The sequence below is a fragment of the Anoplopoma fimbria genome, chromosome 23, assembly GCF_027596085.1.
Source record: "Anoplopoma fimbria isolate UVic2021 breed Golden Eagle Sablefish chromosome 23, Afim_UVic_2022, whole genome shotgun sequence".
Classification (NCBI taxonomy): domain Eukaryota; kingdom Metazoa; phylum Chordata; class Actinopteri; order Perciformes; family Anoplopomatidae; genus Anoplopoma; species Anoplopoma fimbria.
This window is the reverse complement of record NC_072471.1, coordinates 9,630,838-9,651,443: the sequence shown is the minus strand read 5'-3', so window position 1 is coordinate 9,651,443 and position 20,606 is coordinate 9,630,838. Positions and strand designations below refer to the sequence as shown.

At 40.3% G+C, this 20,606-nt stretch overlaps 1 protein-coding gene across 1 annotated transcript in view; it reads left to right on the top strand.

The window, feature by feature from the left end:
- LOC129112456 (serine/threonine-protein kinase WNK1-like) overlaps positions 1 to 20,606 on the top strand; it is an 84,665-nt gene that overhangs the window by 34,249 nt on the left and 29,810 nt on the right. The window contains 12 exon segments of the mRNA XM_054624565.1: positions 4,020 to 4,192; positions 8,970 to 9,190; positions 10,479 to 10,636; positions 14,962 to 15,050; positions 15,682 to 15,821; positions 15,937 to 16,016; positions 16,155 to 16,493; positions 16,693 to 16,768; positions 17,306 to 17,404; positions 17,407 to 17,498; positions 19,522 to 19,561; positions 19,564 to 19,820. Of these exon segments, the coding sequence (XP_054480540.1) occupies positions 4,020 to 4,192; positions 8,970 to 9,190; positions 10,479 to 10,636; positions 14,962 to 15,050; positions 15,682 to 15,821; positions 15,937 to 16,016; positions 16,155 to 16,493; positions 16,693 to 16,768; positions 17,306 to 17,404; positions 17,407 to 17,498; positions 19,522 to 19,561; positions 19,564 to 19,820 (1,764 nt within the window).

Here is a 20,606-nt window from a genome sequence, read left to right as displayed (position 1 = left end):
CTGGCACTCGCGGTATTGTCTTCGGTTCCAACCTCCATCCATCTGGTGCTGTGGGTGCTCCGCGCTTGCTGGGGCGCAACAGCCCGGAGAAGACGAGAGCAGACGATCACCGAGTGTAAAAGCCCAGTGGGAAGCTCAGACCAGACCAGCTGATCAGAGGGTATCAGCTTTCAGCCTCTCTGCAGGAAGCTGCATAATGCTGTAACACTGCCGATTCGGTTTCTGCCCCGCCTGTCTGGCTGCCTGGTGGTGTGTGTGTGCGTGTGCGTGTGCGTGTGCGTGTGTGTGTGTGTGTGTGTGTGTGTGTGTATATCCATATCCTCAGTTGGCTGGTATAGAACAGAAATAGGGCAGTCACACATGAAGCTGTCACTGAAGCAGATATGTATAGGAGGCTTCTTTCAAGTCCTCAGATAGGCGAAAGGAGGATAGCGACAGAGCTTAGAGAGTGAGAAGTCCTTGTGTCGTTTGTCAGATAAGAGTGTAAAGACCTGTCTTGCTTTGGTGTGTGTGTGTGTGTGTTTGAGGGAGAGAGAGGCTTGGATGGAGAGAGAGGGTATTTTTGAGTCTGACAAACTCAAGTCTCATGATGTTTTCAAGCTCGGAGTGGAGAAGAACGGATGGTGAGAGAGAGAAAACAATCACTCAACAGAAAAACTCATGTGCCCTGGATAAAATGAATTCCTTAAATACCCAAAAGCTAACCACGTTGTTTATTCTATTTATATTTTCAGCATTACTTTAGCATTCTTTTAGCATTCACTGCCTCCTGCACAGCCTCTACTGTATAGCCGTGTACCCATCTTACCACAAGAATGAAGAATGAAACATTAATAATGCATTAGGACTTTAGACTTGCTGTCTGCTTTCTCCTGCTCACAACTATGGAGACAATCACTCACTAAGAGAGAGAGAAAATAAAGAGAGACCATGATGGGGAGAGGTAATCTTCTAGTGCCCTCGAGGGTGGAGTCTAACATTGATATGGGTGGTCAGGGTCTTCTCTAAGTGCTGCTGGGAAATGGAACGTTGGCTTCCAGTCTGTCAGTTGACCCACAGCTATTGTCATGTGACCAACCAGAGCGTCACGTGATCGAGACACGAAAGAGAGAATGGGAGTGCGGTTTGGGTGAGCACATCAATGGGACGTTTCTGTGTGTCAGCCCCTAATGGTCCATCATCAGGGAAGTGGTTGCTGCGGGATGAAAGGATAAGCTGTTACGGGCCCTGACGCGCACACACACACACACACACACACGCACACATGCACACACATGCACACATGCACACACATGCACATTAATGCACTTAAAACACACTGAAGCTTTCAGACTCTCTCTCTCTCTCTTTGTAAGTCATATGATATATATGAGGCCCCATGTTACACAATGTGACAATATGAGATCATCTCCTCAGAGATTGTCCTAATCTCTGAAGCAGCTCACAAGGTTTTCAAGAAGCTTTATAACATTTAAAAGACTTGCACATCGTGACCTGGCAGAATTTACAGTGCTGAATAGTTTATGGTTGATGTGGTAGGTATTGACAGATTGTTTAGATATCCACTCAATAGTACCACCCACATATATCAATATGTTGTGGGATTTAGTTCACTGTAGCTTTAAACAACATGATTGATTGATTGATGCTGAGCTTGTGCTTCGTCTAATGTTCTGGATGGGTTTTTTTTAATGCCATATTTAAATTAAGTTCTCAACTCAAACAATACAATGCTGTAAAAAAAAAAAAAAAAAAAGCACAGACTAACAACATTTTATCCGAAGGATGTCAGAATATTGTTGATTGATTGCATGTAACGACAAAATAGTTGAATTGGATGCAAGGGGCGCCTCATTGGACCTCTATTTAAAACTGGTTGCCGTGGTGATAGTCCCGATATTGTTGCCAGGAGTAGGTGTCTAACCTCCAACGTGGTCTCACTCTGTGTTTTCAGTTATTTTGTCATCTCTACTTTAACAAATGGTCTTTGTGTCAGTCCTGTTCCTCTCTGCAATTTTCTGCATCAATCCGTCTGTTCACTTTTCTGTCCTTTCATCCTCTAAAAGGGTCACAGGCATCATTAAAACGTTCTGGCTGTGTGTCATTCGTTCCTCTCAAAACACAAATATCTGTTTGTTCCAGGTTAATTGGAACATCTCTTTCATATTTGTTTAATTCTCTGTTTTTTTTCATATGTGGTGGACCCTACTATGAAGACTTCATATTTCGCATGGTTAAATTGATTTTTTTTAGAATCACAGAGGAAGTTGCAACCATATTTGGGCTTAAATCCTTTCAGTATTGAGGTTTTGTAACCTAATTTTATCGTTGTCAGGCTGGCAGCTCTGATTTTATTTATTTCTGGGGCTGTGATGTGCTGAATGTGTCAACTACTGTTAGACACAGAGCCGGTGAAGAAACGAAACATTGGTGTGCACACACATTCAGGAAAAGCAAATAAGCACATACGAACACTCACTATCACGGATACACAAGCCTAACACAAAGTGATGCCTACAACAAATGATAATACTTTTTTTTAGAAACTGACGTGTAAACAAATACACAAGCTAGACACAGTTGAACGCCTGACACATTACCTTATGTTGATGTATAAATGCAGACACATGCACACACTTTCTTTACAAGGCCTGAATCGCCTACGCTGTCCTTTGCATCTATGTTTATTGAGGTATCAGTGCTAAGGCTGGAATGCCCATTAAACTGTGTCTGTGTTTGTAGCGGGCTTTTTCTAAGAAGCTAGTTTTACAGGATGGAAGAATGTAGACCTTAACTTTAGCCGGTTTTAGTCACACTGGGTGGCTCCGACCACTAGTAATAAAGACTCAGTTAAAGCTTGGTGTGAATGTTATAGAACAGGTTTCACAACCAAATAACAAAAAAATGAAGGACACAAGAAGTAGGAGCTTGTACCTGAAGATTTGCCGAACGTTTTAGGAGAGAATTGGGAGTGTTTATTGGTGGGAAGCCAGTGTGGGATCATTCGCATAGAGGACAGGGGAAAGCATGGTTCATTTTTTCGACAACAAAGTTGTGTCAAAAGTCACATGTCTTCTGCTTTAACTCATTTTATTATATAACAGACATTCTTTTAGAGCTTGAATGATTAGACGTTAGTTGATCAACGTAAAATGAATCGGTGACAAGTTAAGCAAAGATGCAAATTCAGTGTCCAGCCTCTCAAATGTGAATATTTTCTGGTTTTCGTTGTCTTGTCTGTGATTTCATGTAACTGGACACGCTTTTTTGTTCAACCTTTGAGGACATACAGTAAACTTCACACGCCCAATTTGGACATTCAACTGAAATGGCAGAAAGTAAAGAACATGCACTATATAGTAAATGAGGAGTCTTTTCATACAATGCCTGTTTGTGTCTGTCTACAACCTTCCTGTGAGTTACAAGTGAGGATCACAGTAGAGGGGAATATATGGGAAGTAAATTCAGAAACACAGGCTAGTAGCTTACTTAACCTACTTTGCCTCCTGTGGTAAGTTAAAGCAGTTTAATTATAATATTTTTTTTATAAACCAGTTTGTCACCATGTACTTTTCAGAAAAGCAAAGCAAAGATGTCGGATGTTTGTGTCTTCTTTGACTTAACATGAAAGGACAGTCTACTGTTTACCCCCGTCCTCATCCTTCTCGAGTGCTGCATTTTGATGTAATATGGCACCATTTTCTGAGAGCACCTGCTTTCATATTTCATCCGCATTTGTATTCCGGCAGCATGTTTCGATGGCGTTTCAGTGTTTGATGTTCTGTAAGCATTTATTATTCCTCCTCTGCTCACGCTTCTCTACCTAACTTGTTTATTTCCCTCTGTTGATTAGCTTCCCTCTCCCCCCTTCAAACCCTCTTCCAGCTTAATTTGATTGTAATCACACTCACTCTTTGTTTGGGTAAATGCCCTCTAGATTTTCTGATGAACAATGTTTCTTAGTATTTTTTTTTAATCTATGAATGACACATTTTTCCCCTCTTCTGTCCTGTGTGTAGGATCGCAAGCTGTCCAAGTCTGAGCGCCAGCGCTTTAAAGAGGAGGCCGGGATGTTGAAGGGTCTCCAGCATCCTAACATTGTCCGCTTCTATGACTCCTGGGAGGGACCATGCAAAGGAAAGAAATGTATTGTTCTGGTCACGGAGCTCATGACATCTGGCACACTTAAAACGTGAGTTCATGAGAGATAAAAATTATTTTTCCAAGATGTTCATTTAGTGACATTGGGAGACTTGGGAGTAAAAGATATTTATTGATTCAAGGGGAAAAACTGTCAAAACGTAAATTACTTCAATTGCATTTGAAGTATTCAGTTCATGTTGCATTAAATGAAAAAAAAAAATTGCAGGGAATGTGAACAACCACATGCACACACACTCTTAACCACCTCTTTTTCCTTTTGCTTCTGATGACTCACCTCCAGTTCTTTTGTTGAACTGTAGAAATTCCACACAGCTTTAACCTCCTATATCCTGTCAAACCAATACACAGTTCTTCACTATTTTCAACTTCGAACAGCCTGTGATGTCATCAGAACATCACATCCCAGCCGGATTTCAGTACTGAGAGCAGCTGTTAGTGGGATGTCTGACTCATCACACGTACACTAAAGTATGTGTCTGCGTTATTTAGAGTATATATGTCATAGACTGAGAGAGACAGTCAACGCACGTCTGAGACTCTGAAGAGTGAAATGATGGCACTGTAGTGTAGCAATATCAATCCACCTCCAAAATAAGATGTTCTCGTCTGATTTCAGCATCAAATGGACACAATAAGTTGTGAAAGCTCATGGGGAGACTTTTTTTTTCTCCGTGTGTGTCAAGCTTTATATCTGCGGGGCATCTGTCGGTCTCCCACCCCCCACTCCCCTAAATTCATGGGAGGATTGACGCACTTGTGGCTGTCATTGTCCATGCCATGCCCGCATGCCGGTCTCTCTGCTGTACAGAATAGATGCGTGTCTGTGAATGCGTATGTGATTGTTGAGCTCCTGACACAATAAAGGGGCTAAATGTGAGGCGTGTGGCGCGTGGCGAAGCCCCACGCAGTGCATGGTGGGACATCGGCCCACCTGCCAGCTGCTGCTTCTGCTGCAGATTCCTCTCATTCCTGACGGAGAGACAGACAGAGGGAGAGACCAAATGAGGCGTGTGGGTGAGGGAGGGAGGGGGGGGAGGCAGACAGGGGGAGACGTGGATGGATGACCAGACTGTTTTAAGCAAAATCACAGAAAAGAGGGAGACTCAGCAGTCGGCTGAAGAGGCAAATAAACGCACAAATAGTCAAATCAATAACTAGAAATCCAGTTTAAAGCAAGTTAGGCAGAGTGACACACCAATGAACCACCTGTGACCACAGAGGGAGGGTATTAATCCAGCAGCACAGCACTGCCAAGGACAGTAGCACCCTCCACTGGAAGACTGGAAAAGCTTCATAAGTTTAACAAATGCAGACGCTCTCTGTCCTGCATCTATCCAGAATGTTTCACACATAATAGTTATTTAAAAGATATATATTTATTTACTTTTCATTTCAAAATCAGGAAATATGAATTAATAAAATAAAGGTTTGTAGTATTTTAAATATTCAGATGCAAAAAAAAAAGCAATGTTTAGAAGGGAAAGTATTTCCAAACAACAAGTTTGATGGGGGACTATGACTTCTATGGTTCTTCAATATTAGATAAAAAATTGAATGTACTGTACAGTAGTTAAAAATTCCCTAAATCCATGAACAATCATATTATAATATCAAGTATACCTTATACGTGGGTTACACCTGACTATTTATATTCATTAATGATTAATCTGCTGATTGTATTGTTTGGTCAATAAAATGTCAGAAAATAGTAACAAAGGTCACGCTAATGTCTTCATGTATCTTGTTTTGTTATCTTGTATTATAGTTAATACTCAGTTTACTCTCATAGAAAAAGGAAATCAGATGATAATCACATTTTAAAAGCTGGTACCAGTCATTTGACAAATCGCCTCGTCTAGCTCTTTTTAAGTTTGTGTAATTCATGCATGTACATATATGAACAGGATCGAGGCTGCAAAGGGATTTGGCTGCCATCCAAATGAAGACTCAGAAAGGAGAGGAACTGTTGTGTTTTGAAGTGGTGGAAAAAGAGGGAGAGATGGTGAGAGGGAGGACTGATAGGAAGGGAGGGAGAGGGGTGAGGATGGAAATACTGACCAGCGTGGGCTCAGGGTATTAGAGGCCCCTTATCTACTGTGTGTGTGTGTGTGTGCGTGTGTGTGTGTGTGTGTGTGTGTGTGTGTGTGTGTGTGTGTGTGTGTGTGTGTGTGTGTGTGTGTGTGTGTGTGTGTGTGTGTGTGTGTGTGTGTGTGTGTGTGTGTGCGTGTGCGTGCGAATGCTTATCTTTTCATGCATTCACGAGTACCATATATGTACCATTCACATACTGTATAATGTGTATTCTCACAGTGCAAAGATACATCTGCATTTAGGTATGCGTGTTGAAAAGAGAGCATGGTTGAGTGTTTGTGTGTTGAAGAGATGCTTTGTGCAGTGCATGCCACACGGTTTAACTTGTCTGTCAACACTGTTCTGACTTCAGAAAGCGAGAGAAAGAAAGCAGAGGAGACAGGAGAGGGAGAGGAGGGCAGGAAGGTAAAGGAAGACTGAGGAAGAGGAGAACAGAGTCGTGTTTCTTAGGAGATACGTGAGAAGATGCTTTAAAAGGTTTTAGTATTAACGCTAAAGTTATGCAGATGTGCATGCTGAGATAAGCTCACTTAAAAAGTCCCGTAAAGATAGTTGTTCTGTCTTTGTTCAGCGCCCTGAAGGCAAACTATGAGAGAATCTGTGAATCGAGCCAGATGTCTGATAAATTCCTCTGTGTTGTGTTAAAAGACATAGATGAATGGTGAGAGCCAAAGTAAGAGACAGACTCATCACTTGTTCCCTAGTTCCAGTTTGTCATTTGCTTTTCTTTGTCTCGTGGTGATAAATTAATATTCTTTGGGTTTTGGGCCATTAGTCGGACAAAAAAATGCTTGAGGTTTGGAAAAATTGTGATGGGCATTTCTCATTTGTTTCTGGACAATTTCTGGACCAAACAATAAATTGGGTACTTGAGAAATGAATCTGCTGCTTAATTGATAATGAAAAAATCCTCATAAGTTGCTGCCTCTGTGTGGTCATACTCTGTTGCTGGTATGAAACTGGCTGACAGTGATTTTGAATATTGTTAATGCTGACGTTCAAAGTAATCCTGATGAAGCTGGAGTTCATCGTAGACCAAGGACAGAAGAGAGGACACAATGCATGCTGGTCATTTTGATTCCACTGGTCAGCAGAGATGCTGCCGGCCGCCCTGGTTGTCATTCAATGGCCTCTGTTATGAAGGGCATGTTACGTAGCATGCTGCCGCTCCTGCAACAAGGAGAGATTTCTTCAAATAAGCTCTAAAGAGTTAAAACTACTCAGTACTGCCTGGTACTTGAATAGAGCTGAAGAGCCGAGGCAGACGCGTCCCCAGTGGAGATCAGCAAATTGGAATCACTTTGCTTAGAATTCAGGCATTGAGTTTTAAATGAGCTCATCAAGAGTGATAGTCAGACGAATTTTAAATGAGTTCTCAAAGCTCTTAAAGAGAAGTGTTGACTGAAGCCTTTTTTTTTTTTTCAAATTAATTAAATAAAAACTGACTGCATGTTTAACTTTGACTGAAAGTGAAAAAGATGTTAAATCTGGAAGTGTTGCTGTGCAGATAACTGAAATACATGTTACACATAGTGAAACTCCCGCCCTGGTCTCCCTGTAATCATGTGGGGTTTCCTTCACTTTCCTCCCACATTCCAAAGACATGCTAACTAGATGGACTGGAGGCGTCTGATCACACACAGGTGTGGATCTGTGTTAGCTCTGTGATGGCTTGCGACCTGTCAAACGGTGTCCAAATATCCATCTGGTGTATGTTGGGATACATTCTAGACACTCATGAGTGAAATGGGTTAAGATAATGGACAGCTCCTACCTAGAAACCACATCAAAAAATTCTCTGATGATGTGCATAAGCATGGCTACTATTGTTTCATTAGAAATTGCTAAGATTGTGACATCTAAATGACGTTGCATTTGGATATTTTTGCTTTACACGGTGTGAAAATGATTAAAGTAAATGTTTTAAATAGTTAAATTCCTGCTTATATTCAGTAGAATTGGCTTTCTAAAATAGATAATCAAAATAGTCCAAAACATGTTCTCAGTCCTGCTGAGTAAACCTCACGATTATTGGCTGTTCATTGACTTTTCAATGGCCATTCTCTTAAATTGACATATTCGTATGCAGATTGAAATAGACGTCTCTTTTCAAAAGGTAAAATAAGGTTATGTCTCTGTTTGTCTCAGTATTCCCGTGGTTATCTGTTTTTTCATGTGCTGTCAGTCTCTAACCATGCAGATGCCAGAATGGCTTGTCTTTTTTTTGTGTGTGTTTTTAAGCGCACATCCATTGACACTTGTGTGAGTATTTAAGGCGCATCTGTTTTTAAGATGGAATTGTCTGACTGTAATCCACTTTGGATTTGTAAGCTTTCATCTTTAATTGAAGCATTATCTGTGCTTCCATTGCTGAATCTTATCTGGCTATTGTCCGCCTCTCCATGCTTCGCTTTGGAATAATTAATTCCCTCATGGATGTCTTGCCATAATAATATAACTGTATAATACATTCAAAACACTTTAGAGAGCCCCTAAAGCCTTAAAGACAAGATGTTACAGATGATATGAGAAGCATAGTGGGGCAGCTTTGTTTTTAAGCTGGTGGCCAAACGCCACTTGAACAGGATATATGGCTGTTGAAAAGCTTTAAGGGGTTAAACCTGCTGCTCTCTCTATATTTCTTTACACTTAATCTCCTACAAAGCATTGTTGAATGACGTGTCGGCTTGTGTGTGATTTATTTTGTTCTGCAGCTACCTGAAGCGCTTCAAGGTGATGAAAATCAAGGTCCTGCGTTCGTGGTGTAGGCAGATCCTCAAAGGCCTTCACTTCCTGCACACCAGAGCGCCGCCCATCATCCACAGGGATCTGAAATGCGACAACATCTTCATCACGGGGCCCACGGGCTCGGTGAAGATCGGGGACTTGGGCTTAGCCACGCTAAAGAGGGCTTCCTTCGCCAAGAGTGTCATAGGTAGGAAGAAGCATGTACACAGCCACTAAATACACTTATTCCTTATCTCTTGCATCTCACACACACCAGTCAGTAGAGCTGGGCCATGTGGCAAAATATTCTAACATAATATAGGTTATTTCATATCGCGATAAGGATATGTATATCGCCATATAGCATGTTTTCTGGTTATCCAATATATAGTCTATATAAAATAATCACATTGTTTTTAGAAATGAAAAGTACTGATTATTTTTTCTCATTTAATTCAATACTTCAGTCTGAGAAATTTGAGTAAATATGTGCATGTAATTATCCATTTAGTAGCCATCATTTTGTATCACAATATCTCGATATATATTTCATCCCCATATGATTCCACTGTCTGTAGTCAGACATAAAGCTGTATATCTGTATGAAATTTATAGATCTGCGAACGTGGAAAGAGAACAACTTCCATGATTTATGTGACTTTGCAACAACAATAATTTCTGTACATACACGCTGTCAGGTACGCGCAAAAACATGAGCGCAGAGACATTGTGTCCTACTACACACGCCTTCTGTAGTTTAATCTGACTCCTTCTGAATGTCTGCTTGCACAAGCAAAAACCGCACATATTTGTGAGATACTCTCCGTTCAGTCAGTCTGCTTTTAAGCTAGGATTAAGCTGTCTGGAGGCTACATACAGTACACACACACACACACCAAAAAAAATACAGACCGCACACACCTCATAGATTACACACATTCAAACTAAAGTTGAGTAAAAAGAGTCTGCTGTGCTCCATAAAATAACTTGGCTGCCATCCAGTTGTTCACCACAGATATTCTGTTATTCGTACACATTCGCCCACAAGCACTATTATTCTGCATATAGCCACGCACTTGAGGCGACAATGATATGCTTTGTAAATCGCACAGCTGCTTTATAGTTATTAGACAGACCTCAAGACCTATTTGGACACTTGCAGATTTCCGCAAACACACACATGCATGCATTAATGTGCACACACACACACACACACACACACACACACACACACACACACACACACACACACACACACACACACACACACACACACACACGCACACACAACAAGGCTAGTATGTGGCACCAGTAAGTCCCCCACATACTACAAATAATTTAAGTATGTGTTACTTATAACTGACAGAGCCAAGTTTGTATCTAGCATAGTTTATTTAAACCTCGTACTGTGCAGATATATTTTGTAACATAACATTAAAGATGTTGAGTTCAACATGATGACTTAGAGTTAACTGTTTCCTCTCCTTTTTCATCAGGAACCCCAGAGTTTATGGCTCCAGAGATGTATGAGGAGAAGTACGATGAATCCGTAGACGTCTACGCCTTCGGGATGTGCATGCTGGAGATGGCTACCTCAGAGTACCCTTACTCTGAATGTCAGAACGCTGCCCAGATCTACAGGCGGGTCACTAGTGTAAGTTTGCCTCTCCTCTACAGTACGGGGGTGAAACTGTATCCTCTGAATGCCTCAGCTGTGAATGATGTTACATTGTTGAGACACCAAGTTGTGACATTCATGAGTTCCATCTAACAGCCCTGTTTGTCTTTTTTTGTCTTTAATCTCCACCCTCCTCCGTGAGACTCTCTCTGCCGCTCCCCCGATGCTTGTTTACTGACTGAATTAATAAGTTTGGCATGAGCTGTGGGAGATCCAGTCATATGACCGTTGTTTTTGCCCTTTTTAGTCTCTCTTGCTTATTTTCCCAGAGCTCTCTCTGAGAGACATTTTTTAATTAAATGAAGAGAAATATGAAAAAAAAAAAAAAAAACTACAATCTGATTGAAATGCTCTCACTTTCCATTCACTTTTAGTTTTGTCACATTCTAATGCTTGCTAAAACATTTAGATAGACAGTTGGCTAAACTGAGTGCTTCGGAGGTTATCACCCCAAAACACACACACACACACACACACACACACACACACACACACACACACACACACACACACACACACACACACACACACACACACACACACACACACACACACACACACACAGAGGCAGATGAAAGCTGTCTGCCTCTTTTCCTCATGGGACTGAGTTCAGCTTTGTGGAGGCTGACTGTGATGGTTAATTGACCAGAGGAATTTACTAGAAATCTCTCTCTCTCTCCATCCTGCTCTAGTCCCTCCAATATCGCTGTGTCCTCTCTTTAACTGTCTGTCTTATCACATCTTTTATTTCAGCAACATCTTTTTCACATTAAATCAGAAAAGATGCTCAAACATGTGGACACATCTTAACTTTTATTTTTATACAATTAGATACAGTTTTTGCAAAAACATTAATTTCAAATCTTTTGCTGGTAATAATTCAGAAATGCGGTGCTGTTTGCAGCTTTTGGATGAGTGCAACATCCCCCTAAGCTAAAACATGTTCTTCTGTTACCTCTGGTGAAGTCTAACATTAAAATTGAATGGCAATTTTAGACACACAGCTGTTCCCCCATAATGTTTACAGCAAAAATCAAACTAATGTGTTCCATTTTCTATTTAATAAGTATAGCCAGTCAAAGGCTGCAAAAGCACTGGTTTCATTATGTTATAGATCTTATATGCTCTAATTAATATTCAGTTTCAGTTCAGTAATGGAATCTATCAAACACTTTTGGTGATGGTCCATCCTATCTAACTGGTAAATTCAGATCAAAGGATTTGGACTAAAATTGCCTCTAACCACCACTGTGAGAGAAAAGAAGCAGTCTTCTGTCTTTCTGTATTCTGTCATCTTTTTGAATTTTTGAATTTAATCTAAAAACTAAATTCAGACAGTATATTTCGATACATTTGTCCATACCGCCTCTTCTCACTCACCCAAAATTGAAATCACACAGCCAGATTTGATTATCGCTGTGACCTCAGCCTCTGTGTTTGTGTGTATGTGTTTGAGTTATTATTTCATAGCAGTAATCTCATAAATTGAAAGCGAATGCGCATTATGCTTCTCACATAATTTTGTTCAGTCAGCCAGACATTGTGTCAAACAACCAACTTCAGTTGTCTGTATTTGTTATTGTCACACACACATTCACGTCACACACAACCTTGTGACAACCCCAGGGTGTCCCAGTCCCCCGCTTCCTTTCATATCATTGCCTAATCCGACTTTAATTTCCCACAAAGTCAAAGACCTCAGTTAACCCCTGATATCTTTAAACTGCAAGTTCAAACAACAAGTAAGATGAAACAAAAAGAAACTCTGTTGTGTTATGATGTACACTGTAGCATATAACAATTACACTTTTTCTAACAGTGTATTGGAGGTTAAGCTTAATAAGACAGTTACCAGTTGTTCTGAAAGGTCACTAACAGGATAGGACATTCAAATAAATGTTTAAGGAAAAAAGTAAGTTTAAGGTATTTGCTTTTTTTTCTTGATCATCATTGTATTGATATCAGACTTTCACATTGTCAATCTGAATTTGCCAAATTGATGTTTGGGTCACTTTTAAGAGGTTGCAGTATAATGAGACAATTCAAAGGATAGGAAAGCAGAAAACATATCAAAACTTTACAAAATTCTATTTACTTTAAAACATTTTCAGATATTCTTTTAATCTTTTCTTCTTGTGTTTTTACTGGATCATTTTAACTCTACACAACACTGAAAGTATAAAATAAAAGAAACTGTTCCATGGAAAAACAGTTGTCCAGGTCATAACTCAGCGACGTGTAGAACCAGTGAAGCGAGGTCACAAAAAGGTTGGAAACCACCGGGCTAGCATGTCCAACAATGGGGAAAATACACAATTTTTGTTTTTCACATCAGTATTTTACTCTTAATCAATTTGAATATACTTCATACTGGTGTTTCAGACACTTTGTGTTATCTTGTATGACTGTAAGGCAGGACCTTCTGAGAGTGCATGGCTTGTGCAGATATACTTATAATACTGTACATTGACATGCAACGTTGTTGACGTACTTCATGGTTCTTCTCCCTCTGGAACATTCCTGACCTCCAATCATCCTTGTTAAACTGAAATCTTTGCTTTCTCCCTCTCCTTCTCCCCTTCATCCTCCCTTCTTCTGTCAGACCTAATACCATTACTTCCTCCATTAGTCCTAACTTTGTTTGGCCCTGGAATCACACGTGTGTGTGAGCAAGAGAGAGAGAGAGAGAGAGAGAGACAGAGATGGAGGGGGGGTTGTTGTGTAATGGTGAACTGGGGGGTTACAGGAGAGAAACGGGACAAGAAAGTAGGAAGGGAGGACGGCTGGAGGAGAAGAGCAGAAGTAGGTGGTCATTTGCCGGCATGAACAGGTTGAAATAAACAGTTAGCAAATCTGTCTGTCTGTCTGACAAGCTAGTTTAGACTGAAAAACAGCTTCCCAAGACATCCGTTACTCCAACAGGTCTGTAGTCTATTTGTCTCAGTATTTTCTAGGTAAGGTACCTTTTATTTGATGATTCTTAAACCTGTCCAACTGTCTCTCTGCCATTCGTAGTACCTGGTATTGAGTTTGTATTGCTTTCAATCTGCAGTCATCTTTCTGAATTTGTATTTGATATGTAATTGGGATTTAAGGAAACTTTTGATCCAATTTAATATAAATGTGGGTTTTAAGTGGATAATTCCATGTTATTCTACACATTCACCCTACAGCTATATGACAGATGGAGAGATGTATTTTGTCTGATGTATTTTCTGGTATATGTCATTTTTGTTTGCTACCTTGTTATTTATTATTTATTTATTTTTTAAATCTGACTCTATTTTGTTCCTCCAATGTTTGAACAATTGGGCCGGTCATTAAGATGCCTTGTTTCAAGCTGTGGGTCTTCTGAATGATCTACTTCAAAATCACATGAGCCTTTAGAGGTTCCTTATTAGTTTATTGTCCCGCAACTGTTGTCTTAGAGCTGTTTTCTTCTTTGGGAAGAATTCCAGCTGATGCCTTTTGTTAGTTTTATCCATCAAAATGGCCTTTAGTTTTCTTAATCTGGCGCTGGACGGCTGAGATTCATTATATGTATTCCTGACAGGATATCTGGATTTATGTCGGAAATAAGAGTGGGCAGTCTCTCTTACTGCAGGACGTCTGTCTGTCAAATGTTTAACCATCATAAAATAAGTGTTAACAGTAAAATACTGCATGGCTCATTAATTTAAATTGCATAATGGGTATTTCACAGACAAAGTACCATTTAATTTGATTAGTAACAGTTAATCCTGCCTGTATGTAATAGGAATTGGCAGTTCAGTCTTTTGACGCTTTCTAATTTGGACTATTTAAATCATTTGTCCTGTTTTTCTATTTTCCTATTCTGAAGAATAATTGTGTTGTGTATTGCAGATAGAGGCAAAACAAAAAACAACAAGCAAGCATAGAATGTTTTCTTGAACAAATTGAAGATTAACATGAATGAATGTACAGCACATGTAGGAACAGCGTTTTTGTGTGTTTTAAAAGATGGCAGCCCATTTTAAGCATCTTCTATACATTGAAGAGAAAGAAGAACATGTGTGTTTCAGTTCTATCCCAAACACCAGCAAGTGTATCTACCATTTTGTGTGTGTGTGTGTGTGTGTGTGTGTGTGTGTGTGTGTGTGTGTGTGTGTGTGTGTGTGTGTGTGTGTGTGTGTGTGTGTGTGTGTGTGTGTGTGTGTGTGTGTGTGTGTGTGTGTGTGTGTGTGTACGTGTGTGTGTGTGTGTGTGTGTGTGTGTGCTTGACTCCTTGTCTTTCTCTAAAAGGTTCCTTGTCTTCACTGTTCTTCTTCTTGTGTTTGCAGGGCGTGAAGCCGGGCAGTTTTGACAAGGTAGCCATTCCTGAGGTGAAGGAAATCATAGAGGGCTGCATCAGAACAAACAAGGATGAGAGGTGAGACACACACACACACACACACACACACACACACACACACACACACACACACAGCTTAATTCGGCATTGTTAATATTTATTAATATATTTTGATTTATGGACGTTATATGGACTCTGTAACTTTGTGAGATTTACTGTATAGAAAATATTTGGATCAATCTCTTACTTTTACTATTAAAATAAAATATTAAAATGAATCCTGTTCTGATTCACAGCTTCTTGTTCAGAAATAAGTAGAACTACTGGTTCTGTGTGTTCCCATTCTGTAGGTCTGCCAAAACATTCACCGCACCCTCCTGTCTGCTTCTTTAGAAACTAAACCAAAGCTAAACTCACTTCCTCTCCGTTAGTTTTTCTTCGGTGTCTTTTGGAAGAATAGTTATATGATGGATGGCTTGTCATTCAGTTTATGTGACACAATGAGATATACATGTGGAGGACAGACTGTCCCAGACTCATTGTCGTCATCATGTTGTGTTTCCCAACAGATAAATTAAATGCCATGTCTTTCTTATTAGCTTATCAGCTGGAGACCAGCTCACAAGTCGTCGCCGGTCTTGAACACATTGGTATCAAGAAGCAAATCCCCTTATACATATCTTTTTTTTCTTTTCTCTTTTTTCTCTAGGTATGCTATAAAGATCCTGTTGAACCATGCGTTCTTCCAGGAGGACACGGGCGTCAGGGTTGAACTGGCAGAAGAGGATGATGGGGAAATGATTGCCATCAAACTTTGGCTCAGGATAGAAGATGTGAAGAAGCTCAAAGGCAAGGAATAATTATATTTCTTCATCTAATTAAGATCTTTTACATTTGGAAGAAATTGTAATGTCTGCCAACAGGGGGGGCCTGCCTAACGAGCTATTTCCTAATTTGTTTGCAGGCAAATACAAAGACAACGAAGCCATCGAGTTCTCTTTTGACCTGATCAAGGACGTCCCTGAAGATGTGGCCCAGGAAATGGTATGTACAGAGTGGAAGGATGTTGGATAAGAAGAGCTATGTGGTAAGAAGAGATGGGGGAGGGTTGTGGTATGAAGTAAACAAGTCAAAGGTCCTGTTTGTTAAAAAGAGTGTGTGTTGCTCCACCTAACTCCCCAGGTTGAGTCTGGCTACGTTGCTGAGGGTGACCATAAGACCATGGCCAAGGCTATCAAGGACCGGGTGTCTCTGATCCGCCGGAAGAGAGAACAGAGGCAGCTGGTACGAGAAGAACAGGAGAAGAGAAGACTTGAGACTGAACAACAACAACAACAACAGCTGCAGCAGCAGCAACAACAACAACAACAACAGCAGCAGCAACAACAACAACAACAACAACAACAGCAGCAGCAACAACAGCAACAACAACAACAGCAGCAACAACAACAGCAGCAACAACAACACCAACAGCAACAGCAGCAACAACAGCAAGAGACCCTTAAACTTTCTCACACACAGGTTTGTTCATTTATTAGTAAATCAGTTTGTCAGTATATTTGTACTTTTGGAACACTCAACTGGTTTTGGATCAACAGACTGATCAATAATAAATACAGATATATTCATGGTTCAAGGTGGCCCTTTTTCCAGTTGTAGTATTTAGTATTTGAATGTGGACCTAGTTGACTTGACCCTCGTTGTGTTTGTTTGTCTGCAGGTAGAAGCAGAGGAGACTGAAGTGGAGCTACAGCAACAGCAGCTTCACTATCAGCAGACAGGCATCTCACACACATGTAAGACAAGATACAAATTGCAGAGAGAGATGATACGTAGAGCACAGCATCATCACATTCTGCGAAGATATGTTATTTCCATCGTGTGTATTATTCATAAAAGAGAATATTTTAAGCATCTGTAATGTATGATTTAAGATTACCATGAGACACCGTTCCAGCACTACCATCTCTATGTGACATGTGACAAATGACTCATACATCTATAAAAATATTCACCATGACCCAAGAGGGTTAATCCAGTATCATATTGTAAACCAGCGGCAGCAATTTTTGAGTTATTTCTTTAAGTGTAGCACACAATTTGAAGTCATCCTATTGTAAACTGAAAACACTGGAAATGACCATTAGTTCTTCCTTCCTATACTTGCATGCCAAGTGCAAAATTCCTACAGAGATATTCAGATTATTCTCATCTCAAAGTACTTTTATGTAAATACTGACTTGATTGTGAGCTTCTGTTCAAGTCTATACTTTAAGATGGAGTACATCGGACTGAAGGTGACCCTAACAAATCTCTCTCCGTCTCTCTCTCAGCTGAAGGAGGTCTGGACAGCGGCCAGGGCTCCTCGGTTTTCTCCTCAGACTCCCCCCACCTGGGTCAGCTGACCATGTCTTACAACTGCTCCCCCTCCTCCCACCCCCTTCCCAGCCCCAAACCCCTTACCCCTCCACCCCTTCTGCTAACCCGCAGCAGCACCCAGGCTACGCCCAGCCGCCGCAGCCCATGGTGAGTGGGGTTATCACACAAACTGGACATTACACACGTGTGGGTTGGTGGTATGCATTTAACCACGTCATGCTCAATACATCTGTGAGTGGTGCTCAGTCACAGATGTGCTGAAAATTGACTGGTCGGTTTTTAGTGAGCACTGCGTTGTGTTTTGGAGTGGGAGTGAGTAGGAATGACGCGTGCAGTGTTTGTGACTAGGCTGGGAGTTTATTGAACTAAATACGCAAGAGCATGTTGTTGATTTTTCTATTTGAGATGATCCCCTCTGACCTGAAGAAGAGGAGGACTAGAAGGTATTTGATTTCATCTTGCCTATTGAGGCTGTAACTTCATTGCGCAGAGAGACAGAAACGCATCCATCAGCCAATATTTAAGAACCTTAGACAAGTTAGTTAATTACACAATTTGATATTTATTCAGTTTCAGTCAGCTAAGTAGTCAGTCTTTTCTCAGCCAGCTAATGGCCAGCAGACCAGTTACTCAATTAATCAGTCAAACACTTTCATAGTAAGCCAGCTTAGCATTCATTTTCCATTGTAATTCATCTTTAAGTCTGTAAGTCACTCTCTCTTCAGCGTACCAGATCTCATTCATCCCTCTTTCTTTCTTCCTCCCTTATTCCTCCTCGTTCTCTGTGTTGAAATCCACTTGTGTTAATAATGCTCCCTCATATACGCATCTAGTTGTCGCATCTGTTTTTGTTTATTCAGTTTTTCATTTTATTTTTTTTTCATACTTTAGACTTGTTTTCATATATTGATAGTTGATATGTGGGATATATAATTGAACACTCACCAACCCCCATGCTTATTACTTTGCTTAGACAGAAGCATCATATTCAGGAAGGAATAAGTTCCTTATAAGTGGGATAAAATGCCTTAAACACTTTCAACTAAGCCTTAGGTTTTTCTCACTCAGCAAATGTTACATTTACTTTCCCCAATGTTGTTGATCAGGTATCCTGTATATTGTTTTAATCTGGTGTTCGAGGCAGTATGCTCAGCATTTTGGGGGATTTTTACTTCATTTTAAGGCTTTTTCCTAAGAAATAATTCATCTTAGATATGACATGATAACTTTCTGAAACAGTTTTTTCAGAGCTCTGTTTGCAGAGCATAGCTTTCTGTTTTAACCATGATACTTAATTGTTGACCTTTTAGCAGCAGATAAGACAAATGCCTTGGTCAAGGACACCTTTATACGCAATTACGAAAGGAGGCGTGAGCATTTCTTATTTAATTTCACAACACTTTTCCATCCGGTGACCTTTTGGCTACAGATGCTCTTGTTTGACCTCCAGTTTACCTACCCTGACTGATACTGTTCAACTGGACATTCAGTTTGTAGGCTGATTGATTGAATAATTTAATGATAGTTTGGACTTTTTTAGGACTATCATCAAAGGTCATTGCTGTTTAGACAAACTGACTTACTGACAGACTGGTTTATCATATTTAATTACTACTTAATTGAATATCTTGAATAATCATTCTCTCCTTTTATGTAATATTGGGTTAATTTATTTCCTTATTTATCTTAGAATGTATTTGTTTCAGTTTCTTTTGTTTTTGGTCTTTTTCAGTCTGTGGTTCATTTGTCTTTATTGCATTTATTCATAAAGTAATTTATATTTCTTTGTGTTATTATGCTGTTTCTCTTGTTTAACTTTTTTAACAGGTTTCGATAGAAAGTTCTTGTTGGAAAAACTGAAACGGTTGCTCGTTGATTGCGTTTTCTTCTTTAATTAATCCTTCCATTATAGGAGATGTTATTTTGTTTGTTTATGTAATAAGTTCTAATTATGGAATCATCTTTCTTTTTTTTATGACTTCTTTTGTAATTTAATTGATTGTTTCTGTATTTTTTTTTTAAGCCTCTAAGTTTTTATTCATGTCCTTTGGTTGTGTTTTAATTTTGCTGCTTTTTTCTATGTTAATTTCATTTTTTGCGTGTTGTAATTTCTTGTGTTTGTTTTTCATGTTGGTCCCATCCTCTTCTATCACCCCTTCCTGGCCTACAGCCCGCGTTGCGCCGTCGTCGAAGTCGTAGCATGTCTTTTTGCGTCCCCCCTCCTCCTACTCCTTTTCCCACGCTCCTCCGCCCATGGCCGTTCCTCCGAAGCAGCCCTCCACCCCTCCTCCAGACCTGTCCTCCTCATCCTCCTACACCACCACCTCCCCCTGCATGCCTCTCGCAGCTGACTCGTTCGCTGGGCGCCTCTCCAAGGCCCTGGAGACGGTCCTCCCCCTCCACTCGGCCTCCTCTCTGCCCAGGGTTAGGCAGCGGAGGGCCAGCCTACCTGCTCTGTTCTCCACCCCTGTAGGTTCACAGTGTTAAACCCCAAAGCCTATGATTGTGGTGACAACCAGAGAGGAAGGGAGAGAGAGAAAGATCTGGGATAGGGGCCACACTGGTGTCTGGAAGTAGATAAAACTGCTTAAGCATGTTGGGAGTGCCCAGTGCAAAGTTAATGTACTGGTATTTGTAAAAAAAAAATGAGAAATGCATAAACAAGCACATAGAATCAGAAAGTTTTATTTATTTGCAATATCATTGAAAATGCAAGATGAGATGCACACTTGAGAAAAACGTCAATTATTTTAGTAGCGCTGTAAACTTTCCAGTGCCCTTTATTAAATATTCATATGTATCAAGTGTCCTCTTCATAGTTAACATATTGATAAAAATCTTCTACAATATAATGTTGGCTGAGCTTATTATGTATCTTTTATTCAAGACATTTTAAGTGGCACCCTTGGCCTGATTAGTATGACCTCAGAGTTTAATCAAATTTAGTTTACTTTCCGACACCGCTGTGAGTCTCGTTCTACCCATCCACCTCTCTTTTACTCTCTCTTTCCCCCTCTGTTAGACCACCATGTGTTCATATTGAATACAAATTGACTGGCTTTACCTTTCACTTTGCTCTATGGTACAAATTTCCAATATCATGTGCATTCGCCATCAGGAAAACTGCTCATTTGACAGCAAACATTTTTAGAGCGTTAATTTTCAAGTACAAAACCTTGCTATACACAACACATTCTCACTCCCGACTTGTGCAGTGTTCGGAGATCGACGCGCTGGGTACCCCTCTAGTGTTAG